A 21,644-nucleotide genomic window follows, 5' to 3' on the forward strand; every position below is an offset into this window, starting at 1 on the left:
CGGCTTTATTCGCTGCCCAGGCCCTGCAAGCCCCTCGGTGCAGCGGGGAGCCCCAGAGCCCTGTTAACGGCCCGAGCCTGCAGCAGGTCCCGTCACTGCCCTCGTTTCCACGGAGACCCGGCGCAGAGCGCTGAACGTGTACAAGAAGCCCCGCCCCGCCGGTGGCCCCGCAAGTCGCGTCGCTCCCCGACGTTCTTTAGGACGTGCCCGAGGGGGTGGGGCCTTCAGCGCGTACTTTTGCCCCTTTCCAACATGGCAGGCACGGGCAAAGTCCTCCGTACGCATGCGCAGCACTGGCCTTTTAAAACATGCGAGGGGGCTCTATCGCGTGACGGCAGCGCCAGACCCCCCTCCGGGTGTTCCTCCGCCGGCGGGGCCAAGCCGCGGCCTTCCCCTGCCGCCTTCCCCTGCCGCCTTCCCCTGCCGCCTTCCCCTGCCGCTGTGGCGGCCGCGGCCCTGCGGTGCCCCTCTGCTTTGTTACACTGCGTTGTGTGACGGCGTTCAGATCCTTCCCCAGGGCCTGCAGGTTTCTGCACCTTTGCACTGGCAGTGCTCTGGATGTTTTAATTGGCGAAATCCAACCTCTCGCTGGGCTTTTTCCAAAATACGTCGTGTGGCTGCTTGCTTACTGTCCTGGTGGCATGGAGCGGGCATATGCGCCAGAGAGGTTGGCTGCCTCCTTGGTGTGATGGGGGGGATGATGTAACTTGACCCTGACATCATGCCATATCAATTTCTAAGGTAGCTTAGTATTGTAGCAGGATGGCCTGATAGTTCTGGTAAAGTTAAAGAGTCCCTGCTAGCCTGAAGTGGAGTAGTGTTTGTCCTAATTTCCTTAGACTGCAGGTAGCGATCTGCTACAAATACCATACCTGTGCACTGTCCTGGAAGCTTTTGGTGAACAGCTGTGAACAGGAAAGCGTCTACAGCAAAGAAGCCCCTGGCAGTGGGCTGTTTTGGCTACGTGCATCATGGCCTTTGCCTGTAGCTGTAGAACATCTGTGAAGTCAGTGGTTTTCATCACAACCAGCACAGTTCATCTGTGCCAGCACCCCTGGCTGCTGTAGACAGTGACATCATATGTGCCTGGATGAGGTGCTTGTCACATGAGCAGGGGAAGGTATCTGTAGCTGATACTAAATATAGTAGAGGCTGCAGTTTTGTATATTACGTTCCTGTAATAAGAAAAAAACAACAACAACAAAAAAAAAAGTATGATATGGCACCTTCTGGGAGCTGCCAAAGTCACAGATAACTAAACTAAAATAACTGTGGCTTGTAGTGAATGATTGATCTCCTTTTTTCCTTATAATAAAGATTGTCAGTGAACTCTGGCAAAAATGTTGATCACGTCAACTCAAGTAAAATTATGTTTTTGGAAAGAAGATGAGCGTAGTCTCTGGGGCCGGTGTTGGCCTTTTCTGGTGAGTGGGTGGTGTTTCCAGGTCACCACTGCATGCTGATACAACACCTGAGCTGACTGAGAGGTAGGCAAGGTGTATGGGGTGAGCACAGCACACACCAGTGAACTGTGAGAAATAGTATTTCCCCTCCATTGGCTGGTCCAGACCATTGTGAGAGCCATGTCATTCTATCAAGTTCCAGTCGAGTATGCTTAGCCAGGGAGGTGCCAAGGAAACTCCTTGATTAATCATATTTACAGACTGTTTAGAAAAAAAAAAAAAAAAAAAAAGCCATCCAGAATCCAGAAAGACTGTCATAAATTGACTTTTGTCAAGATTTATTTGGCTTTTACATGAGAAGATTTCAACCCAAAATAAAGATATTACCTTGAATTTCTACAATGATTTCATCCCTACCCCCTTTGCTTTTATCTCCCTTGTATCTGTTGGGAATGTCCAGTTTTCCTGTTCTGGATCCAGCAGCACCACAAATTGCTTCTGATTATTCACAGAAACAGCAGGGCAATGAGGTTAGGCTTGTTGCATGTGGGAAAGCAGGGCATAGACCACAGGCAAGACCAATGAATCCTTTGGTGTTGGGACAGTCTCGCTAATGTAAATGGGAATCCAAAGCAAGAATTTGTACCCTTTTGTTCCAGGAACCCTGACCAGAGGATACAGCCTAAACCAATCCCTGCTGACCCTGAGAGAGGAAACATGCTCCAAACAGCAAGGATCAGTCTGTCTCTGCTCTGGAGATCTCACAGTAGCTTTGCTTTTCTGGAAAGCCATGTGCCCTCTACAGCTCAACATCTTGCAGTCTAAGTTCTTTTTTTCAATTGCCTTTTGCATCAGCAGCTTCAGTATTCAAAATGCTCCCAGATACTCCACAGTGTTTTTCCCTTCCAGGGGTCTTCCAACTGTCATGGGGGTTTTTAGATCAGTGATGGCCACTGCTGCAAGTATAGCTTGGTTAGGAAATTTTGGGAGGCGATTTGGCACCGCTTGTCTGAGCTCAGCCCTTCCTAACCTTTGCCTTTTGTCCTGAACATCCTGACCAGCGAAAAGCTTTGTTGTCCAGGATGATGAATTTAAAGTAGTTGGACAATGCTGTATAAGGAGAGTGAGTATGTGTCATATATTGCCTACAGAAAAAACATTCAGGATATGGCTTTTCTGGTTTTTCTCAGTGGCAGTCAATGTTTCGGGACATCCAATGCTCTCTGTGGGAAGCAATGCACCTACAGCTCACAGCTAGTTAAATCCTGCAAGGTACAGCAGTACAGGCTCATCTGCTGTACATTTAACGTATTTGACAAATCATGTGCTAATGCTTAAAGTCTGACAAACCATACATCCGATTCAAGTGCTTCGCTGGCCCTCAGAAATTTACAGAAATTACTTCCTCAAAATCTTCTTCCTGAAATGACTTGCACATCAGAAACCATGTATGGGTTAGGAACACCACTGGATTCCCAGAACAGCGCAGCCACAAAGTCACGTTTTCATTACAGAAGATCTGTGAAAGAAACATTTTGCTCTGGCTTAAGTTCTGAAATATGCCACATTGGGGAGCCAAGATAACATCTTGGCACCCGTCAGCCTGTTCCCTGCTGTGTCCTGCCTATAGGTAGGCTGCTGGGTGGGCTTCTAATTAGTTTTAACACCATAGGAAAAAATCCTACTTTGTGTATTGCCACTGTCATTCATGTCATGAATGCACATTTATTTCTTCTCCATTTGTCTACCTGAAGAGGAGCTTCAAACTGGCACACCCTGGATGGCTGCTTTGCTCAATGCCAGGCTTGGCTTCGTCCCCAAAGCTGGGATGAAGAGGCAAAGGAACAAGGTTCCTCTTCTAGGAGCTGTTTCTCACCCCATGCTGAAGACATGGCATGTGCCATGCAGCATGAGGGCATTTGGCCTGGTAAAATACAATGGGCCTAAAACTCAGGAAATCACACAGAGATGTACACAGTCTGCATCCTGTCCTGTTGCCAGGCAAAGAGTGGCCATGAAGTACCTTCTGCACTTCCACAGCAGGACTTCTCAATCACTATCTGTCATGTAACAGTAATTCTATCTGGGTTGCTGCTATTTATAGGTTACCTGGATTTTGCCTATGTTGACAGCCTCACTGATGAGGTCTAGGTACCTTGCACTCTGACACCCAGGGCTGCGTAAACAGTCTTGAATTTATTTATTATTTTTTTTTTACTAATTCTTGCTCTTTTCGGAAGCCACCAATGACAGTCTTAGGTTATGAAAGACAAAGAGAGGTGGCAGTACCTGCTATTGATGGAGTAAAAAGGTAAAGACGTGCCTTTCCTCTACTTTTCCATTGTAAATGCTGTTTACTTTGTTCTACAAGACTGGATAAGAAGTTAAAACAAATGGATCTACAAGATTTCTCAATAATGCAGAAATGTGATTGAGTAAAATGTGGTCTGTGTGGCCTGATTTGTGCATTTGGCTTGTGATTTGAGCAATATACTTGTCTAGCTGTGTTTGTAAAGTAGTGTGGTAATATGTCATATTTCTAGCTCTTTATCCATGCTGCTGACTTAGGGGAGAACGGCTTGAACCCAGGTCTGGAAGCAATGGCAATGTTAGTGCTTTTGCAAGGCTGGAGCTATTCCCCCACCCCCCACCCTGTCCTAAAGTTGCATGTCACTTTTCTTAATCTCAAAAGCTTTCTGCACATGGCTCACCAGTGGATTTCAAACTCCAAATCCCTCTTGTATCTGATAAACAGCACCATCTGAAACTGACTCTTCTCATAGAGGTTACACTAAAGGGTAGACAGATAACTATTTCCCATACTTTTTTTCTCTTTGGCTAGACATAGAGTATATTTATTCCTGTCATCCTGAAAATTCCAATTTTCCTTCGCTCTTTTCCCTTTGCAGTTCAACACTGGGATTTGCAATGCTCATAAAGGTGTGTACAAGGAGCTTAGTGGCTTGGCTGCTGGGTGGAGCTGGGTGGTGACACACACGGCTCCCATGTGGAACTGGGGCTGGATTAACACTGTGCCAATGGTGCTCAGACAGAAGTTTAGGGTTTAGTGCAGACAATAGCCCTGTTAGCTGCTATGCTGACACGAGGGTTGCTTTGTGGTCTCCTTACATAGATCAGGTCTGCACCCAGACACAAAACTAAAAGTGCTACATTAACACACAGCAAAAAGAAAACAAACCTCTCCTAGGTGGTTTTGGAAGCTTTTTTTACAAAGACATTGTATAGATCGTCATGCGTCTTGGGGAGAAACATGTCCAAATTTTGTTATTTGTTGGACAGCTGCCTCTGCTCTTGCCCAGCTTTCAGTGCTGCTTTTCCACACAGTAGTTTTGCAACATGTCACCAAGCTGCAAGACTAAGAAGGCCTTGGTGGATTATTCCTGGGTGGATAATCAATAGAGCACCGTGTTTGTCAGACCTTTTCACCCTTTTTACTTTTTTATTGACTTATTGCTCTACCGAAACCTCAGCCATTTAGGAGGCAGATTAAGCCAGGGCTTGTTACATGTACTCTGAATTTTTAGCATTTGTGAGTAAACTAAAACCCTAAAATTGTGGAACTAGGAAAACAACTTGAATTGTGATTTATTTCATAATCCAATCACCTTCTGCAAGTTCTCTACTCCCTATGACAGGGTTTGGTAACCTGTGACAAAAGGGATGAGACAGTTTTGAGTAGCATCTTGCAAGACACTTGTATACCAGGGAATATTTGTTGCTTCCTACCTACCAATAGTCTGGAAACTTGGGCCAGGACCCCATGGTACCACTCACGCCATTCACTATTTTAGAGAATCAGCTTTTCTCTCTGGAGGGCTCAGAAATGAGCCTTTGTTGACCTCCAGGCTGCTTCCCTGGAGACATGCGGCCCTCCACACTGCCTGGGGCTTTTACCCAGCAGCTCAATGCACACCTTTCTTAGAAACATATCGCAACACAGTTCATTTATTTTAATGAGTGGCCTTAGGTATTAAAAAACATCATCACGTCACACTGTTCTGCCCACTTTTGTTGTTTCAATAGACACTTCTCTTTGAGATCTCTGTCAAATAGATAAAAAGACACCAAGAGTGTGGCCAGAAACAGCCAGAAACAGGAGCAGGCTGGGAACAGCCAAGCATTGTCTGGCTTTAGGAGCGACTTGTGAATCTATCCAGTGCAGCTGCTCTCTTGTGACTTGAGCATTTTGTGTCAGAAGAGGTAATGAAGATAAAGAGAAACGAGAGGAGGTCTTTCTCTTTACTGCTGAGAGGCTGCAGTTTCATGCAAGTGTATGAAGCTGGAGTGTTAAAGGCTTTGCAGGAATTGTCACCTGAGATACTGAAATCTGCATCCAAGATCTATGGGGCATCTTCAGGATCGATTTTAGCTGCATCGGTATTGTGCGAGTGCGATATGGGTAAGGGATATGCACTTTCATTTATTCTCTGTGTAGAGAGATCAAATGTCTAGATATGCTGGAGCTGCAAAAGATCTTTTTTAATTGTTATCCTTAATCAGCAGTTAGTTCCTCAGACTTTTACGGTAGTTAATTCCTCAGAATTTTACTTTGTTTACTTCTTTAAGATTGAAAGACATGGAAAAATTAACCAGCACAGAGAAAATAGGCAAGGTATAGTTATAAAATAAGTCGTTGAGTCTTATTAATTTGAATTAATGATAAGTCTACCTAATATAAGAAATAAAAGTGCCCTGCATAATGTTTGGGGTTTTTGATAGATTCATAAAACAGAGGGGAAAGAAAATACTGAATATGGAGAGAATCAGTATTATTGTCCCATGAATTAAAAAGAAATTTATAGTCACAGAACTCAGAAATACACTAAGACATAGAGCAAACAAGGTTTTCTTCCATATCTCCAAATTTTATTTTAAGATGGAGGAAATAGAGAGATGGGATTAGAAAACAAAACACTTCTGCTTTTTGCAATGTTGAAGTTATTGGAAAATCTGGGTCCACACATGAGAGCTTCAGGCCTACTGAAGACAGTGTCTCTTTATCAGTATTTAACAGCATGGTGAAATGCCCTTTTTCCAGGTGGAAATATATCTGAGAAAATAAATAGCTAATAATTGCTTTGTTTTGGCTTTAGATGAGTTGCAGAAGCAGTTCATCAGCGGTGATATATACTGTTTCAAAGGGCTTTTATCCTCTCGAGGGAAAATCCCTCATGTCCTAAAGGATGTCTTAAATAAATTTCTGCCTGTGAATGCCCACCAGCTGGTATCTGGGAAATTACATGTTATCCTCACCCGCGTACATGACTGGAGAAGCGTGACAGTTTCGGAATTTGCCACAAAGGAGGACCTCATTCAGGTGAGAGCCTCCCAGGTCCCCTAGGGGAGAGGGGAGGCTGAGTGTGATTTATCTTGGCCCTACGGGCATCCACAAGGGAAGCCTGACTCTTTGCTGTGATTTGTCCTCACTGCCTTCTGAAGCTGTGGTGATTTTGCTGACTGAGCAGCAGAGCTCCACCACAACCGCTATCTCATTTCCCCTCCTCAAAGAGAAAATGTGAGAAAATACAATGAAAAGGGCTTAAAGACTGAGATAAGGACAGGGAGATGACTCAACAATTATCATTATGGGCAAAACAGACTTGTCATAGGCAGATTAATGTAATTTATTACCTATTGCTAACAAGTTAGAGCAGTGAGAAACTAAAAACAAACTAAAAACACCTTCCCCCCATCCAGTCTCTTTTACATGCTTCCTTTGAGCAGCACAGGGGAACAGGGAATGGGAGCTGTAGTCAGTCCCTAGCACTTCGTCTCTGCTGCTTCTTCTTGCTCCCCCTGCTCCACGTGGGGTCCCTCCCAAGGGATGCCATCCTTCCTGAACTGAGCCTGTGGGGGCTGCCTTCAGACAGCAGCTTTTCAAGAATTTCTCCCATATGGGTCCATATAACGGGGTCCATCCCTCAGGAGCAAACTGCTCCAGCACGGGTCTGCCATAGGTGGCTGCTCCCTCCAGATCACCTGCTCCTGCTTGGGCTCCTCTTCACAGGCTGCAGCGTGGAGATCTGCTCCATGTGGGACCCATGGGTGCAGGGGGACAGCCTGCTCCACCAGGGGCCTCTCCACAGGCCACAGGGGAGCTGCTGCTGCCTGCCTGGAGCACCTCCTGGCCTCCTGCTGCACTCACCTTGGGGGCTGCAGGGCTGCTTCTCACTTCTTGCTCTCCCAGCTTCTGTGGTGCAGCAGTTTTGTTTTGTTTATTTTTATTTTTATTTTTTTTTTTCTCCTTCCTTAAATCTGCTCTCACAGAGGTGCAAACAATATCACTTACTGGCTTGGCTCTGGCCCGTGGCAGGTCTCTTTGAGCTGGCTGGAGCAGGCCCTTACCTCACATGAGGCAACTTCTGGATTCTTCTCACAGAGGCCACCCCTGCAGCCCCCCAGTACCAAAACCTTGCCACATAAACCCAATACAGAAACCAGACAGGGTGGCAAGCTGAAAACAATCAAAAATGATCCTTTTTGATTCCTGGCTGAATTATCTGAAGGCCTGCATACATGGGGAGCATAATAAGGTGTTTCGCAGGTTACCTTCCTCCTTCTCTGCCCCTGGCTGTGGATATCCTCTGTGGTCTGGTTTGCAACAGTCAGTGGTACCCAGTGACCAAGCAATGGGTCTCATTTCAGTATCCACAGATGAGCCACTGTCTCCAAAGGCAAGACATTTTCATGACTCTTTGCCCACCAATGTACTTCTTTTCTCTCCCGTAGGCCCTGTTATGCAGCTGCTTCGTCCCTTTGTGTTTTGGCTTTCTCCCTCCTCTGTACCATGGGGTGGTGAGTACTCCTGTGGTCCTGAGATCATGTCCTGGGTCAGGCCAAGGGCCCATCTCACCTGTGTCCTTCTTCCATTGGTGGCATTAGGTGCATTTGTACCCCAGTGTTTGCCACCAAAGTTGCTTAGTGCTGTGCACACAGCATCTGCAGAGGGAAGAGCTGAACCTTGGTGCCCCACTACCTGACTACGCTGCAGACCCAAATGACCTCCTCACAAAAGCAGCTACCCTTGGGTAGCTTGTGGTGTCCTTGGGGTTTGTGGTGTCTTTCTGCTACATTTTCCCAATAATCTGTTAAAGAATAAATGTTCTACAGGGAGACAGGATGTGGTAGTTGTAGACCTGGAGCACGTGAAAAGGACAGTGCTCCCTGGGAGACCTCCACAGCCCCCATCCCTCAGGCCTATTTGTGACTGGGTGGGGAAGAAGTGCCATATGCATGTATGTGACACAGCTCTCCCTTCTCGGAGAAGGTGGCTCAGGGTTTCTTCTTTTCTCTCCTAGCGTTACGTTGATGGGGAACTTGGCATGTGGAAGGCCAACTTCACATCCCAGACCATGATCACCGTGTCTGCTTTTGCTGGCGAATATGACATCTGTCCCAAAGATTGCCCAGCTGCCTTCTTCAATTTCCAAATCTCTGATTGTATTTTTCAGATATCAAAAAAAAATATCTACCGTTTCCTGTGTATTTTGCAGTGCCCTACAAAGCAAGTGAGCTACTTCTACAGGTACCCAGAGCCATGAGGCCCCTATAGCTAGCTCATCTGTCCTGACTGCTACCTCCCCCCTGCAGGTTTGTGACCAGTTTTATGCCGATGGCTACCAGGACACAGTCACCTTCTTAAAAAACCTGAGTAAGTGGTTGGGAATGAGGAGCAGGTAGGTCAGGTGATTCTCTTAAAGGGATGGTTTTCCGACAGAGGGTAAGGGATATGCTGCTGGCACATATAAAGCGACTGGAGGAGAGACTCCAGCATCTCTACATTGACAGGATTACTTGAGTCCCAGCCTTCTTGTGTCCAGTGCTGAAGCTCCCTGTTTACTCCTTCCCCTCTGAAGGTGTTAGGTCACCTCTCTTCTTATGCCATGCTGGGAATGGTAGAGTTTTCCAGGGAACAGCGGTCCTGATGACCTAGACATGAGGAACATGGGCTCTGGTGCTTTGTGTGAGACTTATCATCCACTGATGCACAAAGCAAACAAAATTGTTTGGTGGTCCCTGACCCAGAAACCCAACTCAGATTAACTATGCACTGTGGTCATCAGTCCTCTTGTTTTCCAGTTGCCTGTGGTCATGCCTCGCATTGCTGGAGTTGACCCATAACCTGTGAGAACTGTCTTCTCTTCCTCCAGGTTTATTTGGTATAAATTATCTTGCTGAGGACTTTAAACAATTGGACAAGGAATTGTGTCAGAAAGGTGAAGGGACCCTGCACAGGAAGCCAGAAGCAAGAATACTTCACTCCAGGGCCACAGACCCTGAGGACATCTCCAAAGAGAACATACTAAGCATTCAGACAGCACAAGAAATAGATGGAGAAGACCCAAACCACCCTTTGCAACCATCAGAAAGGTAGAGGACCAACCCCTTTTTTATCCCATCAATTTTCATTATGTGACACTTGCCCCAGTCTAGAAGGTTATTTGGGTTTTTACAGGCTCAACGAGGTGAAAACATCTGGAAAGGGAGAGATTCCCCTCAGTGGATATTAGTGAAGCCTTGTGCTGAGCTTGTTTTGGATGAAGTTTGAGAGCAGGTACATGTTTCCTCTGCTTCTCCCTAGCAGACTTCTGATAAATAGCACCTGAACTCCCAGCTGCCCACATTATCATTTCCCCCAAAGATGAAGTACAGATCTTAGTCCGTGGCTATCTCAGAAAGGCCCTTTGGAGGAGTAGCTCTTTCTTATAAGAAAGTGACTTACACTGTGAGGTAATAACTGGTTCTGCCCACACATCATTTCATTAAGGGTAAGGGAAGGAGCAGTATGTCTCAATAGTTAGGGCTGGCTTTGCTATGGCAGTCAAACCAAAATTTCTACTTAATTATTCCAGCATGCAACTATGTGCAAGAAAAGATTTTTAGAGCTGCAGATAAGCCTCTGCCTGAGTTGGTTTTAAGCAAAATAAGCCAAGTTTAAACCCAGAACTAGTTTTCTGAAATCCTGTGCAAAAATAATGCTCAATCACATTTCAGTTTTGACATGGAAAACTGTTGAACTCTAAACATTTCAAATTCCAGTTTGTCTTTTTGTTACTAGCAGAATACAATGAAGTAATGTACTGGGGTGCATCATTGCTCTTTCCTTTTATTATTTCTTTTGTTTTTTTCTGAGTCTTCCAGCATTTCCAAGTTTGCCAGTTTAGGGGAAATTACACAGCTTTTCCAACATGGAAAGATGTTACCACATACATTGAAGAAAAAAAATGAAAAAAGATACAAATATAGTGCTTCTACACCTAGGAGGACCACACCAGATGAGAAATACAGAGGGAGGGAAACAGGGCCCTCACCATTCCATATCTAAAATTAAAACCTTGGAAAACGAATGCAAAACCTTAAATGAAAGCAAAAAAGACATTTCATTTGAAAACCAGTGTAAAGTACTGACAACTCAACCAATGGAAAGAGTCCTACTGTGAAAATGCATAATAGTTTGCATGCTTGCTTGTTTATCTCAATCAGTCTGATCTACATGTAGCTTTTGAAAGTAGCAGAATAGCAAACAGGTTTATTTGGAGGTTGGACAGGGTCTGGACAATCAGGGATTCCTTTGTCTCTAGTTTTGAGGGTAGGAATTAAAATGAGCTTTCCCCAAGCCAGCAGCTGGGCTGTAACAGTTTTCACTAACCTAAGATCACCTGTGGTAGGAATCAAGACTTACTTGTTAGGCCACATAACAACCAAGACATTAGTAAGGGCTCTCAGTCTCCTGGGGAGAAGTGCCTCAGATTTCTCATGTCTGGGAAGGAAAAGCCCTGATTAGGCCAGAAAAAGACTTTTTTATTGTCTATGTGTACAACACTGTAAGGTCATTAGTATAACTAAATAAGCAAGGGTATAAACCTGCACACAACTCTCAACTGTGTTCCTGAATAAGCCAGAAGAGCTCCAAAAGGACTATTGTTCTTGTAAGGCTTGCACAGGAGCAAAGCTCAGGGTAGATTAGTGAGTTAATCACAAACATTTGCCTCTTTATCCATCTGCCCAGCAGGACATTTTTGAAGCCCTTAGTATCTAACATAGAAACAGTCAGTTCACGATAAAATATCTGCAGCAAAAACCCTGAGACACAGGATAGGACACGTTTGTTTTTTTTTCGTTCAGTTGCATGGATCAGGCCCCAAGATTCCCCTCTCTCTGGATCTAGGGTGGGATCTAGCTTCAGAGAAAGTACCTAATTGCTTGGATTGTGTCCAAACCTTCATCAGAGCTACCTTGGGCTTCATATCTCTATGGGATTCAATGTAGACTAATCCAAGCAGCAGAACAGCAATATGGGGACATTGTTTTAAGCATTTCAAAACATGCTTATCCAATTACATTGGAGATAACAGGAGGGAAGGAAGCAGCCCTATCAGGTATTTGAATCCAGTTTGTCACAGAAGAGTCAGTCAGATTGATCAATGTGGTTTTACTCCCTTTAGGGTCTTGCCAGCTACAGAAGATCGTTCCTAATGCATCTGCTGCCTTTTACCCCAGTTTATGTTTCAAAGAGAAGAGAGCAACTTGCAACCCAGCCTGCTGACACACACCAAGATGCATTGAAGAACACACTGGCAATAATGTCACCAGCACAGGCTGGGCCACAGCACTCCTCCTATCCCCGCAGGCCTCATTACCCTACCTGAACAGGGCTGTTTCAGGAGAAATACAGAAGCTGCTGCATGGTTTGAAGGGAGTGCATCTGGCTTTCCCAGCTTGAAACAAGCTCCTGCATGAGATGATTCAAAAAAATGTCAAACTTTGCTTCTGCCCCTTGCAAAGACTCCTTTGTGCCATTAGCCCCAAGCTTGTGGAGAGCAGACAGCACCAGATGTGCTTACTTGAAAAGATGAAGGCTTAATAAAGCATAAAGCAGCTGATATGTATGATGAGTCACTACTTAGGTCCTAACACACATCTGCAGGCTTGTGGTATGGGAGTTCTGTTTAAGATGTTCCCTGCAGGCTGTTTTTTTTTTTTTTTTGTTAATAGAAAATTCCTGAAGTTTTGCTAGCTCTATTTGATCAAGCACCATACCACATAACTTGGGCAGGTTTGCCCCTTCAAGCTATGCTCCTGTTTGGTGGCTAAGATTTGCAGACAAACTTGGTGGATTTGGATATCCAATTCTTATATGACAGTTTTCTTTGGGGGATTTTAATTCCCATTTGAGTGAGAAATACAGTAACTGTCTGAGGCTGACTGAAATGATCCTATCCTGCTAAAGGGTGGTGGTACTTGCTAGAGAGACCAGGAGAAAGGCTGTTGCACAGTGGGGCTGTCTGCCTGGAAGGGAATGCAGAAGTGTAGTATAAGCTAAAGCAGATGACAGGCTGACCAGCCCTGCTCCTGCCTGGGAGTGGTGGGTGTCTCTGTCCCACCTCTGCTTTGACCTGTGGTGGGGTAGATGGTCATAGTTCATGAGCTGGTTTCAAGCATCCCAGCTTTAGCTGAGGGGCTTGAGTTACATAAATCTGTCCAGTACAGAAGGGAGATAGGAACAGGGTTTGATGGATCCAGTGAAAACAAGCACCCAGGTTTCTTTTAGCAAGCTCAGAGGTGCACATTGCATATATAGTATTTCCAGGTTTGATTTCAAGCAGAGATAGCAGAATGTAATTATATTAATCTTTCACTGTGCAGTCATAGTTAGCTTAGAATCTGTTTATATCGATGCAGCCTATAGCTATCCCACACTCAAGCCTGCAGTCCCCAGAGCTATTTGGATGAAACTTCCATCTGTACTATTTCCCTTTGTGCAATTAAACAAGCTGTTTATTCAAATAAACAGCTTGTGCTATTGTGCTGTTCACTGCCCATCAGGAACCAACAAATGCAGGAGACTTGGTTGGGGATACAGCCAATCCATCAGCATCTGATGTGCAAAAGGTGTTTGAAATGAGTGCTGCCAATTCTTTCTACATACAGATCAGCAACAAGAGGTGTGTTTGCCTAGATTGTACACTGCTTGTATCAGCAAATGACAGAACGATGGAAAGAACTAATGTATTTGTGAAATGTCAGCTCTCCCTGTGTAATAGATACAGTCTCCAGGACTGCAATGCTTTGAAGAAGAAGAGTTAATTGTTAGGCTTCTCCATCCTTCCTTCTTAATTGATGCAAATTTAATGTGGTCCAAAGGTTCCCCTACATCCACTGGCAGGAAAAGCAGGCCTCCAAGTGCATTTGGAGCTCAAGAATAGGTAGTTGGTAAAATAATTTCAGGAAACTAGAAAGTTTGAAAGTTTTTGATGCATTTAAAATGTAACATTTCCTGGCAAATGCCTGTCCTGCGATCTGGATTAAAAAAGGGAGAGGGGTGCTTTTTGTGGTCAGTGGTTAGGTAAAACGGTGGCTGGCCTATACATACATGCAAGTCAAGATGCTGGATCCCTCCTGTGCAGCCGGTGGTTTGGCTGCAGATGCAACACTGCAGTGCTTTTCCTTGGCCATCATGTTAAAGCTGGTCAGGCCTGGATAGGGAGACTGCAGCAATAACTCTAGAAACAAAATCAGCCCAATTCCCCAAGTGAAAAAGCCACCCCTGCAAAACTCCACATGCAGCCATGTGAAACAATCTCTGGTGTCACCCACTGCTTCCTGTGATGGAAAACTACTTGGCATTGGAGAACCCCAGGGTCCATCCGGGATGGTTACCTAAGGGAACAAGTGGGTGATTAATTGAGCCAGGGTCAGTTAACCATCATGGACAAAAATAAAAATAAAAAAAATAAAAAACAGGGATGTCTGACATTGAAGGACTGTTTCTTGGATGAGGAATCGCACAGCAATAGCTGCCTGTAGGATAAAATCTTTCTGTGCCAGTCCCTTTCCAGCTGCCTGCAAAGTAACTTGGAAGTAGGCTTTGGGTAGGCACAGCTAAAAAGTCTCTGGCAAGCTAACTGCCTTGAATACTGGAGAGTTCAGTGCCAAAATGCTAGTCGGGTTTTTTGTGGACACACTTCATGTGTCCTCCTAGGACAGAGCCCAGCATATAAATGTTCTGGAATACATTGCCATAGGGAAGCAGTGCTGTGCTGTTTTGTAGCTTCTTTCAGATGTTACTGAATAAATAGTACAGCATCCCAGGGTAAACAATACTTTAAAGATGAAGTACCCCAGATTGGAATTTTTAGCCAGACTCATCTTCAGTGACCCATGGGTGAGCTCCCCTGGGGTTTCCCTGCCCTGCACCCTGCCCTGCTTCTGCCCAGGCATCTCACCCCCTGGCCATGGCTCTCTTAGGCAAGCTGGGCACCACAGTTTGGAGGAGCTTCTGGAACTGTTTTGCCAGGGAGACGATGTCTTCCAGCAGCTTCCACAGCTGCTTCAGCCTGCAAAAGCAAAATAAGCAGGTGGAGTTTAAGGTCTGGTAAGTACAGCGAAAGGGGGAGAGTTAACAGCAAATGCACATGGTGATTCTCTTTTCCATACCCAATTAATCCTATGCTTGCTGCACCCACTCTCTCAGGGCTTGGCATCAGAGAATACCAAATTTCTTGAAGAGGAAAGAGCTGCTGCTAAGTTTATCTTGCAAAAGCAGTGGGTGTGCATCAGCTTGCCCTGGTTTATAGTTAAACATGGACTTGCTGCCAGCCTGCACTGCCCTGGAGGCTGCTCTTGGTGTTTCCTGTAGAGCTGTCACCTGAAGGATACTGCAGCCTGTCATACACCCCAGCAGTGGACTTGCAGGGGTGCCTTTCTGCCCAGAGCTAACCTGGCACTATATCCCTTCAGCCTTTCTTGCCACTGCTGAAGGCACAACCAGTTGTTTCTCTATCAGTCTCAGCTTTGATGCCTTTATCAAGATGGTCTTACCCCTTCTTAACAAACGCCGGCAGCTTGTATGGCTGCAACAGGACCTTTGACAGTGGATCCTGCAGTCTGAACATCTCCTGCTTCTTCCACCGAGCCAGGCCTGCTCCCATAGGTGACAACACCAAAGTAAATAAAGACCAGTCATTAGAAATAACCCAATAAAGGCGACAATTCCTCCTGTTGAGCCACTCTTGCTGCAGCTCAGCCCATATGTACCGAGCCCATGCCAGGATCAAGCTTGAGCCACTCTTACAAAGCCTCTTTGCAATGGCTACTGCAGCTATAGGTATATTTACCCTAATAAAAATCTCATTAATGCTTTAAATATAATATTGATCCCCTTAAAGTGTTTAGTTGCCTCAGCCACCCCCAAAACCCAAGGTCAGCACCCTGAATCCTCTACCTGGAAGGAAGTGTGGCACCAGGTACTGTGGCACCCTTTTGCTCAGGCTGTTCAACATCCCGTTAGGTTGCGGAAAGTCGCTCTTCCCACACATGCTGGCAAAGCGGAAATTGCCGTCAAAGTAGTTAAAGCCAAAGGCATCTGTGAGCCATGAAAAGAAAGGCCTGATGTTTGGCCAACTGCATTGGCTATGCTCTGCTGAGCAGGTCGTGCTTCTAGGCTGCTCTTCGGGTCCTGGGGTAATACTTACTGTTCCTGCATAGGAAAAGCACAGTGTCCTGGTACCCTTGGGAAAAAATGTCGTTCAAGATCTGCAAAGAGAAACACTAGAGGTCACTAAAGAGCTCTCCTTTCAGGATGGAGGGGCAGGATGTATGCAAAGCTGTTTTGCTGTGGAGGGTTGGGAGTGACAATCTGGGAGGGAATTTGGGTGGTTTCCAGCCACCAACACACTGGTCCTTTGCAGGCTGTCAAACAAGGCGGGACCCTGTCCCAGGCTGGTCACCCATCAGCAGTGTCCACTAAAAATACACTGCAAAAGGAGTGGGGACTGCCCCAAGGTAGTCAGGGTCTGACTCCTTCCCATGAAATCCAATTAATTAATGATGGAGACTGATGTGAACCATAAAGCTTGGGAAAGCAGATCCAGCACTAATTTGTTTTAACCAAATGAAAGGTAGGAGGAGGGCCTGGTGGACTTACCATGGTGCTAGGTGGAAAGAGGGCATAGCTGATCCTGCACAGGTTTTCTACTGAGATCTGAATGCTGCCATTAAAGATCTGGAAACAGTAGAAGATGGCAGGACAGTCCCGTGGACAGATATCAAGCTCTCCCGTGAATGGGGACACAGTGATCACGGCTTCCTCCAAGCTGGAGACAGGCTGCAGACCTGTGAATCCTCCGTCAACGTATCGCTGAAGGGGAAGAGCAGAGGCAGGATTTGCTCCAAGGATTGCTACAAAACATGTGTGAGGGTAGCATCACCTCACCTAGATGCGAGCATCTGCCAGATCCTTCTGCTGGGTGCCCTGCTCACAGCACCCTGCTCACCCCAGCCAGGTGCTGTATAATCTACAGCACTTCTTAAAACGGAAAAATTATTAATTTAGTTCATAAAGATTTATAAAGTTGTTAAGAAATCATACAGTGTCATATAAATTTAAAGTCTTGAATCTCAGGTTTGGTCTTTTTCTGTTGTTACTGTGAGCCCAATCTGTAGGGTGCTCACATTTAATAACTGCCTGCAAATCCCTGGAGAATTACTCACTGGGCAAGGAAAATGTTATTCATTGTATTCCAAAAGGAACTTGAATTGAATGCTCATCTTGGTGGGATGTGAGGTTACAAGGACTGCAGCATATCAAATTATAGGCTCATGAAATACCAGTTCAAAGATGTCTCATGAAATCATAGAAACACAAGGTTGGAAAGGACCTACAAGATCATCTAGTCCAACCGTCATGCAGCAACATCACCAGGCTCTGGGTCCTGCACACATTGTACGCTTTGTGTAAAAGCTCTGTAGCCTGGGTCAGCTCTGGAGGCCTGGCCACAGGCAGCCATGGACACCCGAGGACTGAGCAGGACCAGTAAGTGCAGATCAACAAGAGCTGAAGAAAGACCCTGGCTTAAAACCAACTGCAAACCGAGTATCATGACTTCGTGGGCTTTGACACGCAAATGTGTCGTGATGCATTAACTGCTCTGTGGTCCGCTGCCATGCTGCACAGAGAACACAAGGTGTGGTGCTCCTCCTTCACTGAGGCTTAGCAGGAAGACAGACCAAATCTGTTGACTTCACTGCAGTGTTTCATAGCAGATAAATGCGCACATGGTTGAGGGAGGATCCTCCCACAAACTTTTGATATTTCATCTATGCAAGTCTGCACTTGAGTGAATGGAGACATGTGTGCTGCAGACAGATCCTGCCCGGGGTGACCGGATTGCATGTCAAAGTCCAAAGTGTGGGCGTCCTCTCATCTCTCTCTGGAGACCTGTGAGGCAAGATGTTATCCAGGCTCTGTCCATAGGCAAAGCATCAGGGGGCTCTCCAGATTGCCATTCACCCTAGCTAATCATGGGACGGTATGAAAAGCATGCTAAAAGGCTTTATCATCCTCTATTAACAGAAGAAGATGCCTAGACATGTACATCCATCCCTGCTGGAGGGCACATACAGTTTAAACCCAGGAACATACTGCTTCAAGCATATGTTTTCTTGAAAATATCACTCACCACACCTCGGTAGGATGGAGGGATGAACCCACAGTAGATAGGAAGAAAGCAGCTGCAGAGGAGAGCCTGGAGGAGGAGATGAATTGTAGAAGTAAATGTTCTTATCAAAGTTGCCCTGAACAAAGGCTGCTCAACTGGGTGCCTGCAAATTCAGGGTTGACAAATCAACTGGAGCCAGGCTGTCAGCACCACCTGAGCTTTGCATGTGACTGTGCCCAAAAGAAATGTTTCAAGAAGGCCAAAACATCTAATTTCAACAAAGCTTCTCTGGATAAGGGCATGCCACTTCATTTCTTATTTTGTAGCTGCCAGAAATATTAAAGTTGTATATCCATATATCACTGTCCAAATGCTTCTACTAGCAGTGGCAAGGTGAAACTTTGGGGTCATTTTTCAGACTTGAGGTTTTTGGACAAAACCAAGACACCCTCACAATGCATTTTCATTCTGCTGCGTGTATAACTGTTACTTACCAATCTCAACAGCTGGGAATGAGTATCTCAGGGCCCTGGGTTCCTCTAGGGCAGGCACCACAGGGTGAACACCAGCAGTTCTGCTGTCCTCTACTGGGGCAAGCAAGCCCATAATCTCATGGTCAGCTTCGTTAAGGAACCCTGGGATTATTTTCCTGACAGCCAATTTGCTGGCTAATTAGCTATTTGTGGTTCAGCAACAGAGACACTTTGTCCAGATATTTCCTCCCAGGAAAGTGCTGAGGAAATGAGAAAAATTACTGCCAACAGGACTTGGCTAAGAAGAGACCTGTTCAGGAAGCCAAGAGGTCTCGTTAGCATTGACAGCACTCTTTGCAAAAGGTCATTAGCACTTAAATCTGGCCAACATGCCAGCATCATTTTTTTTTTTTTTTGAGAAATAAACCTTCTTCTCTATAAGAGCATGATTTATTCCTGGCTGGCTCTGGACCTAACAGCATCCTTCTCCCTCTTCTCCCTCCCTCCAAGCCTGTTGGAGCTGACGGTGATGGGACTGTGATGACTTTGGCAGAGCTTCCTGACACTCTTCCTATCTTGGGTAGAAAATAGTGCAGTTAACATCACAAATGTTTAGGTACCTCCACCCTAAGAGATGGGTAGAAGTCTTCCTATGGGCATCAGAGGAGGGTCCCGTTACCTGAATGAGCTCCTCCTTCGAGCTGAACTCAGAGACCATGACGTTTTGGCCGTCCACTACCCGCGTGAGTGAGATGTGCAGCCGCCCTGAAGCCACCTGGTAGGAGTCCTCTGGCAGCCTCCGCTGCAAAACAGCCCTGATATTTGCCAGCAAGCTGCACTTGGGAGAGAGAGGGCCCAGGATGGTTTTCCTGGCTTCCTTGGCAGTTGCAAAGAAAAATTCCTTTAGGTCATCTGATATGGGGGGAGAGGGGAGGGAAGACAGAGAAACAGTCAATATTGCCACTGCCCCTAGAGTTTTATTTTCAATCCTATTTTTAACACTGCACACCGTTCAAGATTTTCATGGATCTGAGCACTATACCCTGGGATGACACTGCTGCTCTAACTGGGGACACGGTGATGAGATGGAAAGAGGAACTTCTCCCCCATGGTGTCCTCAAAGGACAACATGCTACTGAGCACAACCCCATTGGTGACATCCTCATCCTCACTGAAGAGTGCCTGTCAAGGGTTAGGGACAGACTCCAAAGTGTCCCATAAAGGGGGAGGCAGCACAGATGTGGGGTTGTCAGTGTCACTGTGATTTGCACAACATATCCCTGCTCTGTGCAGGGCTTTCCTGCAAGCTGGGCATCCGGTCTGCAGTGTGCTGGGGCTCCCAACCCAACTGAGCCCCGGTGACCTCCCAGCCAGTGTTAAAAATCATTGCAGACATTTGCACATCCCAGAAGCTGGATTAAAGGAGGAGAACTGCAGAGCCCCAAATGAGGGGGCAGCAGCCAGAAGTTTTGGAAGTAATGGGAGGAAGAGAGTTTCAGTAAACCCCATGGTCAGCACTGGTCTGTTTGATGAAATGGAGAGGTTACCTGTGGGAATACCCCACCTCAGGCAGATAAACTGTGGCCTTGTAAAGCTTCTCCAGCTCCCCAGTCCTGCAAAGAATGATCCTTATGCCTGGGCAAGCTCACCAGGACTCTGTGCAAGCTTTTGTAGGAGCAGAGGTGCTGTCTTGTGAGATTGCTTTAAAAGCACAGACAGACAGACGGTGTCCTGAAGGCAACTGGAGCAACACAGGTATTAAGAGGTGTTATAACTGTTTGAGCGGATGTTTAGGCCATGTGGTGCGATGATTAACTCTCAGTGGGTTCATGTAGGGTCCTCAGGGACAATGGAAGAGCTGAAGATACCCCAGGCACTGCCTGGCTGCTCTGCTCCCTGGCAATGGGGGAGAACCTGAACAACCAACCTGTGCGCTGCTGGGCAGGAAGCGATAGCTGGCTGCAGCTCTGGGGACTCTGGCCAAGGGCATGAGGTTGGTTGGGCTGACCCCCACATGCAGTGCCATCACTGTCCTGCTGCATCAGCTTGCTGGTGACAACCGCGTGTCCAAGAGGTGACCGGTGGGATGGCAGGGGACAGCCTGGCTTGGGGAGTGCTGAGCTCGTCACCCAGCCCAGGCATGCAACTGCATCCACCGCACAAGACACCCCTCCAGGGGCTGAGCACGCCCTTAACCCTCATTCTGCCCCTCTTCTTGGCTAGAAACTTGGCTAGGTTTGGGCCTCATTGCATTTCCCTTATTAGAAACCCAAACAGATACATAACTACTCAAAAGATCTTCTCTTCTCCTGGAGAAAGTGCTTCAGATACAAGATCATCTGAGCATCTCCACTAAGGGGCCAGTGCCCTGCCAGCCCAGCGTAGCAGCCCCCTGTTCCAATGCTGATGCCACTGGTGAGAGCAGCTGGACTTGCACTTGTGGGAGCCCCAGCTCCATCCCATTGCACCAGAGAGGAGAGCACTAGGGCCCTTACTGATTTGTAGGGAAGTTCATCCCCACATGGGCAGAAAGCTTTCCAGCAGCACATAGCCTGTTGTCTTGTCTAAATTTATTTGCCAAGTTCTGAATTATTTTTAGCTCCAGCTGAGTGACTCTAGTGCCCATCAGAGGTTATAAGTGTTTTACATTTCCTCCTTGCTTTCTCTTTATTTTGACCCCAAGAAGAGTGCCTGGACCCTGATCCTCCTGAACATCCATATTTCTTGATGCAGAGGCTGGATCAGCATTCAAAGGCACATCTTGCATACACTAGTTTACATATAGGCTGCAATTAGAAATATGTTAGGATGTGATTATTAAAGTGGATTAACTGCTCTGAATTAATTCTACATGTAGATTTATTGCTAAGGGGGCCTACTTCCACATTGTCTAAAGTGGTTCAGAGTAAAAACCTCTTCTGCAGCAATAAGAGCTCCAGCCAGGAGTGGGGATTGCCGTTCCCCTGGCACATCCCGTCCCACTTATGAGCTCTGGTGCTTTTTCCAGCATGAAAGCTTCTCTTCTATCCAGAAACAGGTATTGAGCCATGTCTTCCCTCGTGCTGGATCAGTTGGTTGGGCTGACCCAAGCAGCATGCAAGGGGAGTTGTTAACTCTACAGACACCCATGTGGCTGCCACTCACATCCCTAAAGATGCTAAGGGGTCTGACCCCATAAGCACATAATATGTTTATATTATACATATGGCATAAGCTTAGTTGAACTTGCTTTGGGACACATCTCGGCACTCCCTGGAGCTGGCAACAGAAGGGAAGGAGATCTGCTCCTTCAGCAGGAACAGGTGGAT

General features: G+C 46.2%; 2 protein-coding genes and 1 long non-coding RNA gene across 4 annotated transcripts; 1 reads left to right on the plus strand and 2 right to left on the minus strand.

Moving 5' to 3' along the window:
• Positions 1 to 226: 226 nt before the first annotated feature.
• Positions 227 to 1,690, minus strand: LOC311423481. Its single transcript, XR_014685727.1, has 2 exons — positions 428 to 1,690; positions 227 to 388 (listed from the first exon to the last, which is right to left on the minus strand). It is a non-coding gene; the product is annotated as an uncharacterized lncRNA (long non-coding RNA).
• Positions 1,691 to 3,711: 2,021 nt separating this feature from the next.
• On the plus strand, positions 3,712 to 12,362 carry LOC311423480 (omega-hydroxyceramide transacylase-like). 2 transcript variants are annotated; one of them, XM_084497504.1, is made up of 8 exons: positions 3,712 to 5,823; positions 6,518 to 6,741; positions 8,154 to 8,219; positions 8,723 to 8,932; positions 9,015 to 9,075; positions 9,575 to 9,794; positions 9,880 to 9,978; positions 11,870 to 12,355. In XM_084497504.1, exons 1-7 carry the CDS (start codon positions 5,628 to 5,630, stop codon positions 9,932 to 9,934), a joined length of 1,032 nt encoding a protein of 343 aa, XP_084353630.1. In that variant the 5' UTR covers positions 3,712 to 5,627; the 3' UTR covers positions 9,935 to 9,978; positions 11,870 to 12,355. The 2 variants fall into 2 exon arrangements, with proteins under 2 accessions (XP_084353630.1, XP_084353631.1); XM_084497505.1 differs by lacking the exon at positions 9,880 to 9,978 and having other exon boundaries at positions 11,870 to 12,362.
• A 26-nt stretch (positions 12,363 to 12,388) lies between these two features.
• Positions 12,389 to 19,446, minus strand: PNPLA1 (patatin like domain 1, omega-hydroxyceramide transacylase; the record flags this gene model as incomplete). Its single annotated transcript, XM_084497552.1, has 9 exons — positions 12,389 to 14,084; positions 14,651 to 14,761; positions 15,246 to 15,345; positions 15,649 to 15,789; positions 15,899 to 15,959; positions 16,351 to 16,563; positions 17,885 to 17,950; positions 19,016 to 19,248; positions 19,404 to 19,446. 9 exons carry the CDS (start codon positions 19,444 to 19,446, stop codon positions 14,081 to 14,083), a joined length of 972 nt encoding a protein of 323 aa, XP_084353678.1. The 3' UTR covers positions 12,389 to 14,080.
• Between the last annotated feature and the right edge of the window lie 2,198 nt (positions 19,447 to 21,644).

Source organism: Aythya ferina, assembly GCF_964211825.1.
Source record: "Aythya ferina genome assembly, chromosome: 25".
NCBI lineage: Eukaryota > Metazoa > Chordata > Aves > Anseriformes > Anatidae > Aythya > Aythya ferina.

Coding starts and splice junctions, on each gene's coding strand:
- LOC311423480 (XM_084497504.1), top strand. CDS start 5,628: ATGAAGATAAAGAGAAACGAGAGGAGGTCTTTCTCTTTACTGCTGAGA. Junction 6,742..8,153: donor CAAAGGAGGACCTCATTCAG/GTGAGAGCCTCC, acceptor TCTCTCCCGTAG/GCCCTGTTATGCAGCTGCTT. Junction 9,076..9,574: donor CACCTTCTTAAAAAACCTGA/GTAAGTGGTTGG, acceptor CTCTTCCTCCAG/GTTTATTTGGTATAAATTAT.